An 11,323-nucleotide genomic window follows, 5' to 3' on the forward strand; every position below is an offset into this window, starting at 1 on the left:
ACTCACAGGCATGGGCACAAACACGTATGTAAGACTCCTTTTTATGCAACTCAAGACTGAAGCCTTTTGCTAAGTAATTGCCTTGCACTGCATCACAGTTTGAGGTATGAAACCAAGTTATAAAGAATTCTATGAAATAGTTTAACTGCCAAAATTTTCTTTTGCTCATATTTGCAGAGCTGGAAGGCCTGAACACAGCATGATGAGGTAGACCCACCATGCCAAGTCACCTTTACTTGGGCATACTGATAGTTGGCAGGAAATCTTCAAGTAGCCAATTATAATCTTCAGTTTCTGTGGTGGCAAATGCTGCTGGGAGAGCATTTGACAAAGAATGCACTTACTACTAACATTTACAGTGAACAGTATAAATCCCACACATTTCTTAATCACTACTCCACCTTCTTCATGCAAATTTAACAAATAACTATATACAGAAGGCTTACAGATTTAGAAAATGAGGTCCCACAGGGAGGTGATTTTCAATCTTTTGGTAACTACGTAAGAGTGATCCACACATAAACCCTTTTCTTAAGAACAGATATAAATAAACCTACAGAAATACTGCAATGAGTCAAGAAAAAAAAATCATTGAGGAAGTACTAGCACAAGAAACTGTTCAGGTAATGTAGCTGACCAATGGAAGTTCATTGTTAATTCAGTGAGCATACACACAGGCAAAATGCCTAACAAGCAAACCCAACAAATCCCACAGGCCTTCACCAAAAATGAACATATGTGGTTTGATTCACCTTTGAGAAGCATTTTTCAGGCTGTGTACCAGTTTCTGCATAAACTGACTGTTTCTTCATACAGCTTCAGAGCACAAAAAAAAAAAAAGGTAAAAAAACACTACCTACAGAATACTGAGCCTGCTCCAGGCGTGTGCTGGAATGGAACTTGCTGAAAACCATCTAAACCAGCACCTGTCCCTGGTCAGTACTATGCTGAGTTGTGCAGTACTGAGCTGCACAGGTAAGACAGACCAGCGTTTAACAAGAGACCTTAGTTCTCCAAGGTGAACTAAATTTTGTTGGTCTGCTTTGCCACTCTTTTAAAAAGAAACCTTTATTGAATGACTTAAGAAAACATGATTATGGTTTCTTTTTCCCTTATTCCTGATGAAGCAGGAAATATCAGACCATGGGACTGATTTTTGGGGGTTTTTGGTTTTTTGTTTGTTTTTTAACTAAGCTGTCAAGCTGAAATATCACAATATATCTATTTCTTTTGGTTTCAAAATAAATACTTCTTATTCGTCATTCAGATTTTAAAAAAAGAAAGAAAACAAAACAAAACACCAACAATTAACAAAACCCACACATATTTAGGGGAAAAACCCACCAGAACTCAACATTAAGAGTATTGATAATTTGAAGTGAAGCATTCCCTTCTAGATACTTAGAAGAAATGCAGAGGGGACTAAATGCTGGATTTTCTTTGAGACTTTGAGGATAAAATTCAGGCACTCAGAATATGAAAGATCCAGCCTTCTTTTTTTCCCTGTGCCCAGTAGGAAGTAGATCCATCAGTCTTGATGCATAGGATAGTGTTTCCTCTGCAAGGTTGTAAAAGGAAACAGCATCCCCCCCATACTAACTCTTCTACTGTTTTGCTATCAGCAAAACTATCGCAATGTATTTTCAGGGGATGCAGAATCTCAGCAAAGAGCCCAGAATCTGAAACACAGCTGCCACATTGCACAGTACTCCCTGAAGAGATTATGTCTAATGAAGAGTGTGGAAGGCAATTTTACAGGTCATTTCAAGCAAGATAGTTGAGGTTGGAGATAAAAATATGGAAGAAAGTGATATGTTACGTGCAGGAAAGAAATTATTAAAAATACTATTTAACTAAGAAAGGGTTTTTAATTATGCACTGAGTTTGACAGTGAAAAGGAACACTTGATCTGAAAACCACAAATGCTGAAAAATAATCTACACCTCAAGACACTTATGCACATCAGACTCCTTCCCACTCTGTTTTCAGCTGATAATTTGTGTCCCTCGTTTACTTTACAAGTGACGTTCAAACACATAATTACCTCTCTTCAGGTGTATAAGAAAGCATTTTTTTTTTTTTTGCTGTGCAAAATATTTCAAAGTATAAATAAACAATATAATCAGATGTCTGACTGAATTAGTGTATTCTCACTAGTTTAGTATGCTGACAATCTGTTCTTCAATAACATTGTTGCAGCAGGGAAGTTTACATAAAAGTACAATCACTTTCAAATCCCTCTACACATCAGCACTCAGATTTGGACTTAGACCTGAAAATGCACTTTCCATCCTGTTTTAAACTGAACACTCAGGCTTCTTGCCAATAAAATACTTGTGCGTGAGGAAAAAAATAAATAAATTTTTTAATCCACATTTTTGTATTTCAGAAAGTAATCTTCAAATACACATCACAATGTAATTTTTGATGTATTAGGGGTGAAAAACTGACTAGATAAAAGAAAGTGTTTACATGAATATTATTTCTCACATATAATTATTAAATTCTTTAAAAGTAGCCTCATCTTTTGGAAACTGTTTAATTATGAATGCTGCAGATAGCCTGAATTGTGTTTTTCCTACCAAGGGTTCTGAATTCAAAAGAAAACCAAGACTTTTCATCACAAAATCCCATTAGAATTTCATTTTGTACCATACCACAAATAATGTTAAGAGCCTTCTCTCCACTGACAGTTGAAAAACTGTGAGACTCTGCTTGGCACGGCTGATAAGCTCAAACTGAAGGTTCATTTGCAACAGAGGTAGCAGCTACCTCAGAGTAGTTAACAAAAAGCTGTTCTTCAGAAAGAAAGGTACGGATTTCACAGTCTTTCAATAGGAAGTACCTTGCTAAGCACAAGTACTGAAATTCCAAGAATGCCTCAAATATTTGAGGAAGTCTGTCAGATTTCTTTTCAGGAAGGACAAGCTGACAAGGTGAGGTGGTGGAGTTGCTCTCTATGTGAATAAGCAACTAGAATGTGTTGAGCTCAACCCAGGGGGAGATGATAAAAGTGTTGAAAGCTTATGGGTAAGAGTGAAGGGACATACAAACATGGACGATATGGTTGTGGGGGTTTACTACAGACCACTGAACCAGGAAGAAGCTACTGATGAGGCCTTCTACAGGCAGCTGGAAGTAGCCTCAAGATCAAGTGCCCTGATGCTTGTGGGTGACTTCAGCCACTCAGATATTAGTTGGCAAGATCACACAGCCAAGCACAAACAGTCCAAAAGGTCCCTGCAGTGCATTGATGACAACTTTCTCCTGCAAGGAGTTGAAGAACCAACAAGGAGGAGTTGGTTATTAACCTGATATTAACAAACAAAGAAGGACTGGTTGTAGATGTCAAGGTTGGGGGTAATCTTGGTTGCAGTGACCATGGCATGTTACAGTTTAACATCAATAGACAAAGTGGCAGAGTGATAAGTAAAATTTCAATCCTGGCCTTTAAAAGGGCCAACTTTCCCCTCTTCAACACTCTACTTGGAAATATCCAGTGGACTAGGGCTCGGGAAGGAAGGGGGGTCCAAGAGAGCTGGTAATAGTCAAACATTACTTCCTCCAAGATCAAGAGAAATGTATTCCCTTGAAAAAAAAAATCAAGTAAGGCAAGCAGAAGACCTGCATGGATAAGCAAGGGACTCTTAGTAAAACTCAAAAACAAAAACAAGTTTACAATATGTGGAAAAAAGGACTGGTCAATTGGGAGGATTACAGAGATATAGCCAGCGAATGTAGAGATGCAACAAGGAAAGCCAAGGCCCTCCTGGAACTGAATCTCACCAGAGGGGTGAAGGAAAACAAGAGATTTTTCAAATATATCAATGATAAAAGGAAGAGCAGGGAAAAGGTGAGCTCACTGCTGAATGAGAAGGGAGATACAGTAACTGATGATGCAGAGATGGCAGAATTGCTGAATGCCTCCAGTCTCTAGATGCAAGGGAGCAGAACTGGAGAGACGTGGACATTCCGCCGGTCAGTCAGGACAGGGTTAGAGATCTCTTATACCATCTGAAGACACACAAATCCATGGGCCTTGATGGGATACATCCATGAGTGCTGAGAGAGCTGGCTGATACTGTCACTGAACCTCTGTCCCTCATCCTTGAAAAGTCATGGAGAACAGGGGAGGTGCCTGACAACTGGAAGAAAGCAAATGTCACTCCAGTCTTCAAAAAAGGCAAGGAGGAGGACCCAGGCAACTACAGACTGGTCAGACTCACCTCCATCCCTGGAAAGATGATAGAGCAGCTCATCCTGGAGGTCATCTCTAACCACATGGAAGACAAGAAGGTTATCAGGAGTAGCCAACATGGATTTACCAAGGAGAAATCCTGTCTAACTAACCTGATAGCCTTCTATGAAGTTATGACCAAGTGGGTAGATGAGAGAAGAGAAGTGGATGTCATATATCTTGACTTCAGTAAAGCTTTTGATACTGTCTCCCATAACATCCTCATAGAAAAGCTCAGGAGATGTGGCACAGATGGTTGCTCAGTGAGGTGGATTGCAAACTGGCTCCACAACAGAGTTCAGAGGGTCATCATCAGTGGTACAGAGTCAACTTGGAGGCCTGTGGCAAGTGGTGTCCCCCAGGGATTGGTACTGGGTCCAGTTTTGTTCAGTATCTTTCTCAACAACCTGGATGAGGGCATTGAGAGTACCCTCAGCAAGTTCACTGATGATACAAAACTGGGGGGGTTGGTTGACACCCCATCAGGCTGTGCAGCCATCCAACATGACCTGGACAGGCTGGAGAGCTGGGTGCAGGCAAACCTCATGAAGTTTAATAAGGACAAGTGCAACGTCCTACATCTGGGGAAGAATAACAACAGGCACCAGTACAGGTTAGAGGCTGCCCTGCTGCAAAGCAGCTCCACAGAGAAAGACCTTGGAGTGCTGGTGGACAGCAAGTTCTCCATGGAACAACAATGTGCTCTTGTGGCCAAGAGAGCCAATGGGATCCTGGGATGTATCAAGAAAGGTGTGTCCAGCAGGTCGAGGGAAGTTCTTCTACCTCTCTACTCTGCCCTGCTGAGACCACACCTGCAATACTGTGTCCAGTTTTGGGCTCCCCAGTTCAAGAGAGACAGAGACCTGCTGGAGAAAATCCAACAGAGAGCCATGAGGATGATTAGGGGACTTGAGCATCTCCCCTGTGAAGAGAGACTGAGCGCCCTGGGACTGCTTAGTCTTGAGAAGAGAAGACTGAGAAGGGATCTGATCAATGTCTATAAATATCTGAGGGGTGGGTGTCAGGAGGAGGGGGCCAGGCTCTTTTTGGTGGTTCACAGTGCTAAGACAAGGAACAATGGGTTCAAAGTTGAACATGGAAGATTTCACCTCAACACGAGGAGAAACTTCTTTACAGTGAGGGTGACAGAGCCCCGGAACAGGCTGCCCAGGGATGTTGTGGAGTCTCCTTCTCTGGAGGCTTTCAAAACCCATCTGGATGCGTTCCTGTGTGGACTATCCTAAGTGATCATGCTCTGGCAGAGGGTTGGACCTGATCACAGTATCACAATATATCAGAGGTTGGAAGCGACCTCAACACCTGATGATCTCTTGAGGTCCCTTCCAACCTCTGATATACTGTGATTCTGTGATCTTGTAACTCACAGTCACTTAACACTGACAGGTCAATATTTCAAATATTTTTCCAATTTACAGGTAATTTAATATTTAAGCACACTGTACTGTTTCACCCTAAATGTAATAGAACAACTCAATAAGCACCGCTGAACTTATCCATACAACATTGAACCAGCTGGGTTGACCACTGACAACTCCTCTTATTTTTCATGCAATTACTCTTTATGGCAATGAATCACCTGAAAAAAAAAACAAACCACATCTTGGGGGGGGGGGGGGGGAAGGCAAACTCAGTGTTTTTTTTACTTAACAGAGAATTATTTGCTGTTTTAAAGGGATCGTGTAACAAGGCTTGGAAGTAGTACCACTGAACTAACGCAGTAGTTTGATGGATTAGGGCTTTAACTTCAAGTACAAGAAGTTGTTCTCTTTAAGTGGTTATTTTAGGATCCAGCCACTACACTACTTAGAGGCAGTCACAAAACAACATACGAAAAACAGGCTTTACAAACGCTTAGTAACATCAGCACTAGCACTAAATGACCACTAGAGGAAAACTATTCCTTGGTATTAAGACCACTTTTTAAGGAACAGTCACATGCCACTTTACACCAATAAGCACATTAGCCACTCAGTAATGTTTAAAAGGAGGTACACGTAAGGGTTTTTTGGACATTAGCAGTATTCTGCATTAATCACAATCACACAAGAAGTTTCTGGGGCATTTCTGCACGTGTGAATGGTATCTAATATTTTCCAGTTACTTTGAAAAGAATACCCTTAGCAATTGGATGTACCAAGAAATGCCCTAAGTGAAATGCAAGTAGCTTTAATTAAAGCATTTTAATACATCAGCTGATGTAACCTGCAGGGTTATTTTCTTGTGCTTGCATTTAAGTGCAGTCAAAAACATTTCCACTCAAGGGACATGTAGTTCTAATTAAATGGACAGACCCACAAACCCCATGGTTTAGACACATAATCCAATGGGCACCAAAGATCCATAGAAGGACTTTCATGGGAAAATATAGCACCTGGCACCATGACCAGCTTCCTGAGCTGTCACATCTCTGGAGAAGTACCTAGAGAATAAGTGCTCAGAGTGTTTATTATGTTGGGTTTTTTTATTATTATGTCAGTGTACGGACAGGTTCAGCACACACAGAGTCCAAGTATGAAATACTGATTTCACATGATTCATCTGCCTCTACACATACAAGGTAAGATTCATATAATACTCTCTTAGCATAAGATCAGGAAATATTTGTCATCTAAGAATTTTCAGCTAAAGTAGAGAAAAGTATTTTTACTGCATGTAGATGAAAAAGAATATAAACAACATATCTGAAATATGGGCCAACTGATAACATTCTTGGTTATTTGAAGGACACTAGTAAAACCAATGGCTTTTGGCTGAAAAGACAGATCTACAAAGCATACCTAAAATCTGGTGTAGGAAAAATTTGGGCAGGAAAATTCAAAACCTATGCTTAGTAATCACCATAACCTTGAGGAGCTTATAGTCATTGTATTCACCCCTGCCAGACAAGAAAGCCCTTGGCACGTCTGTGTGCAAGTATTGTCTACAGGTACCTGTAACATAGGGAAGGACCAAATGACAGCGTCCCCCACAGCTAACGTGCATCTAAAAATCAAGTACTGCCTACTAAAGCACTCTTTTTAGTAGCAATTATATAAATCTGAGAAGGAACACATTCCTCAAATTCATACCCACCATGCTTATCATGTAGCTTCTGTCTACTCTCTCAAAGATGGATAGAAATGACACAGAAATACCTCTGGTCAGGGAAGGACTCTAGAGTCCTGGACCTACCTGTAACAAGAATCAGCCATCTAAGGCCTTGACATAATTGGTGACAAATTCCTACTTACAGTGATACCATAGTTCTGCAAAGTAACTTGACTAGGATGTAGGCCTTCCTTAGTTGCCACTGTGAGATGGTGAGGTAAACTTCACACGTGTGCAGGACTAAGAGCTGCTAGCACAGGTTTATATTGCTGAACTGAAAATACCCGCATGCCACAGGCCTTGCAGATTTTGTTTTAAGAGATGCTTTGAATCACTTATGCAAAATGTGTCTTGGTGTAGCTGCATAACCAATCTGAAGCAGTGCACAGGAAAGGAACTTCAGAATTTCTGTATTAGTTCACAGCTGAAGTCCATGAGTCAAAACCAATTTCTGAACCATTGTGAGGTTTTTCTTCAGAAAACATTCATTAGCCAGATATATTCATAAATTCTGAGATGGAGTTTAAGTCCAATCTACAATAATGCATCTATCTATAGCAACATGGGCATATCAAATTAGTAGTCTATTAAGACACTTAGGAATAGCAATACAGCAGCGAATTCTGAAAACTATGGTTGCTCTTAACTGAGTTTATAAATAATCAAACACTGTGCCTGTTACCAGTTTCTTTACTACTGTTCCTTTCCAATATATCTAGGTGGCTGGCAAGTGGCTACTAATTCCCTCATAGATAAAACAGCAAAAACTGAGAGGCTGATAACTGGAATTTACCAGGTAAGCAACAAAACAGTTTGTACATTAAAAAAGTACACATCCTCTGGTAATAACCTGAGATTTTAAGATTCATCTTGTGCTGCTTAATACACATTTTCCCACTCTGTGGGATAGCTTCTCCTCAGAAGCATTAACAAGTGGTAATTATAGAAGTCATGCTGACAACATAAACAGAGGGACACTGCCAGAACAGAGTGATAATTGACCTGGATGTTAAAAATTGCGGTTCCTGGAACCTTTGTAATTTATCTTTCATTTAGTTTTTATTGTATATGTTCTTACACCTTACTTTAAATGATAGCTATTCAGCAAAACTTAGAGAATGCAATTCCACGAGGCTTCGTGATCTTGACAAAATACAGTAATGAAAGGATTATGGGTGTCGGAACACGATGTGCACTCTCTGTGGGAGCAACCGTCTGGAGGAGTTAAAATGGGTTTATCTATATTAAACCCATTAGATACTGTTAGTTTTAAGTACGACCGACATCTCTCGCACCACCCTTCACAACAAGCTGAACATCTCCTTTGCCTCCCTTGCAGCGGGGCAGGTATCCCGGTCAGCGCCTTGCAAGGAGAACGCTGCCAGCTGGGCGCGGGGGTGCCACCGCTGCTCCTGCGCCTTTAGCAAACACAGTTACCCCGGGAGAAGACAAGGAACGATGCCCGAGTCCCCACCAGCAGGTCCCGGTACAGGCTCAAGCTGCCGGCCCCCGCCTGCCAACACCTGTCCAGCCGCCGCCTTTCTTCCTCAGTCCTACGGGAGTCAACGCAAAGCCCCCGCTCCCCGGTCCGCTCCGCTCCGCGCCCGCGCAGGGAGGGAGGGACCCCCAGGCCCAGCCGGCGGGACTCACACAGGGTAGAAGGCGTAGGGCGGCAGGGCACTCTCCTCGCACGGCTCCGCGTCGAGTAGCAGGTAGTCCTGGCTGTCGTTCCGCCGAGCACCGGCCGCAGGGGAGTTGCTCTTCCGCGGGGTGTAGGGCTGCGCCTGGCTCATGTTGTCGCTCGGCTGAGGCGCCCGGACGCGCAACGGCTCCCTCAGGGCGCCGCGGAGGCAGCGCGGAACCGTCCGGTGCGGGGCACTGCAGCTGTCTCCTTACAGCGCCGCGTCTGTCGGCGGAAGGAGGGCAACGCGGAGACCCGGCTCGCTCCACGCCCCGCCAAGGGGTTACTGTATCAAGCGGTTCCACCGCCCTGGGAGACGCCGCACGCCGCGCCGGAGGCGAGCGTAGCTCTCGGAACAGGGGCAGTAAAGTTTGCAGCGCGTCAGCTGGTGCGGCTGCCCTGGCCAGCGCCACAGGGCGGGAGGTAGGAGGGCAGCAGGGGCCGCGAAGCCCCTTGCGCACCGCCCCCTCCGGCTCCCGCTCGGTCCCTCCGGCCCAGAGCCGATCCCGCCCCTGTTCTGGCGCTGAGGCTGAAGCGCTGCTCCACAGCGGAGCTGGCCGCCTCGGCCCGTCGCGGTGGCACAGTCTCACCTGCGCTGGCACGATGCAGCTTCCCGGGTACGGTTCTGTGCTTCAGAACAGCCCCAGAAAGATACGCTAAAGATGACTCCGGCAGGGCCATTGCTCACCTACAACTACTTTGTATAAAACATAACTTGCGGTGGCCTGACTAAAATCACTGTCCCCTGGGAGTCCGGCAGGACTGCCAGTGGTTAACTCCCGCTTCGGGAAACAAGAGCAGCAACTCCCACTTTATTTTAGCTTGGAAATGCAGCGTGTGCTGTGCTTCTGTACTTTTGCAAACGCGGCTCACCTGTTTCACAGCAGAGCTTGTTTTTCTCATCTCTGATAATTTCAGACAAGAAGAGGGGCAAAATACCACCTTTCTTAGCAGAAAGAAAAAAAAAAGACAGTTTTGTGGTCATAACACTTTGGCAAAATTCAGTGCACTTGTATTTCTCAGCTCTGCTTCTGTGTTTAATGATATTCTTATTTTACTTGTGTGTGATAGCTTAAATATACTGAAATAATTGCAAACTTTTCTAGGAAAATAAATAAAGCATTGAAGAAATCACATATGACCTTTCACATTATTTAACTTACAGATGTACTATTTCATAATGGAATATAAATAACTAGAAGTTGTGAGTGCACCCAAACAGAATCTCTCCCTCATTCCTGGACATCTTCATATATTGAAACTACTGCCAGTGGTTGTATTGGAAGAGCACACAGCCTTTTACTCTTCAGGCATGCACCCTTTTCCCTAATTTAGTGATTATTGGGAAGCCACCTGCACAAACCCCAGCACAACTACTTGTGAAGCGAACACACAGGCTGACACTGCCCATGCTCTTCATCAGCCCTTTTGCAGAACATGGCTTAATGACTGCCTCAGCCACTGATTCGTTTCACCTACTGAACTGCAAGAGGGAGGAAATACATAGAATCACTGAAGTTGTGACATTGTTTACATGGTCTTTAGGTGAGGTGCAGTAACAGCTGCAAAGGTAATTCCACAGCTGCTGAAGGTTTCTGAGTTTTCTTTTATCCTCATGGCTAAGACTCTAATGGGTCTTAGAAATCTTCCTTTCTTGGCAAAACATTTTTTTCTGTTAAAGGATATTTTATTTTAAATACATTTAGTAGAAATGTTACTATGTGTATTTTATAGTTCTCATACTGATTCTTATTTCATATTACTATAAAAACAGATATTATAAAGTTATGTGCAGGATTTGTATTCAAGAAATATGCTATTGGTAATACCTCATATTTTTATTGTAAGAAAACTGGCAGTAACAGAGCACTTTCTGATGGGAGGAATTTTAATGTGTTCCTCGACTCTTGTGCATAACCATGTAATTTCACTTGCCCTACGCTGCCATATAGTGTTTCTTCATTTAGACTTTTTTGTGTATTCCCCAAATACTTGCATTTTTAAAATTTCTCCTTGTTATTTCAACTGTTTCATTTGAGACTACTCTGGCATCTCAGATTCTCTCTACTAGGTCTTCTTTGCTTGTTCAGTTGAGTTTGTTTTGGTTTTTTAACCCTCTGTTCTTTCTTGCTCACCCTCTGGGATAAATACTTCATTTTCAAAACTAACACCATGCTACTTTGCTGATTGTTATCAGATCCTTGATTTCAGAGCCTGCTCAGTCACTTTCTCTGTTTTCTTCATCTCCTTCCTTCAGTCTTCTCTTTACTGCTTGCATGTCCCTAGGAGTGTTTCCC

At 42.7% G+C, this 11,323-nt stretch overlaps 1 protein-coding gene across 1 annotated transcript in view; it reads right to left on the reverse strand.

Annotated features, from left to right (window-relative positions):
* TRPC6 (transient receptor potential cation channel subfamily C member 6) overlaps positions 1-9,138 on the reverse strand; it is a 97,996-nt gene extending 88,858 nt beyond the window's left edge. Inside the window, exon 1 of the mRNA XM_054381205.1 lies at positions 8,996-9,138. Coding sequence (XP_054237180.1) covers positions 8,996-9,138 — 143 coding nt within the window. The remainder of the gene's footprint in view (positions 1-8,995) is intronic.
* Between the last annotated feature and the right edge of the window lie 2,185 nt (positions 9,139-11,323).

The sequence above is a fragment of the Indicator indicator genome, chromosome 1 (assembly GCF_027791375.1).
Source record: "Indicator indicator isolate 239-I01 chromosome 1, UM_Iind_1.1, whole genome shotgun sequence".
NCBI classification, from domain to species: Eukaryota; Metazoa; Chordata; class Aves; order Piciformes; family Indicatoridae; genus Indicator; species Indicator indicator.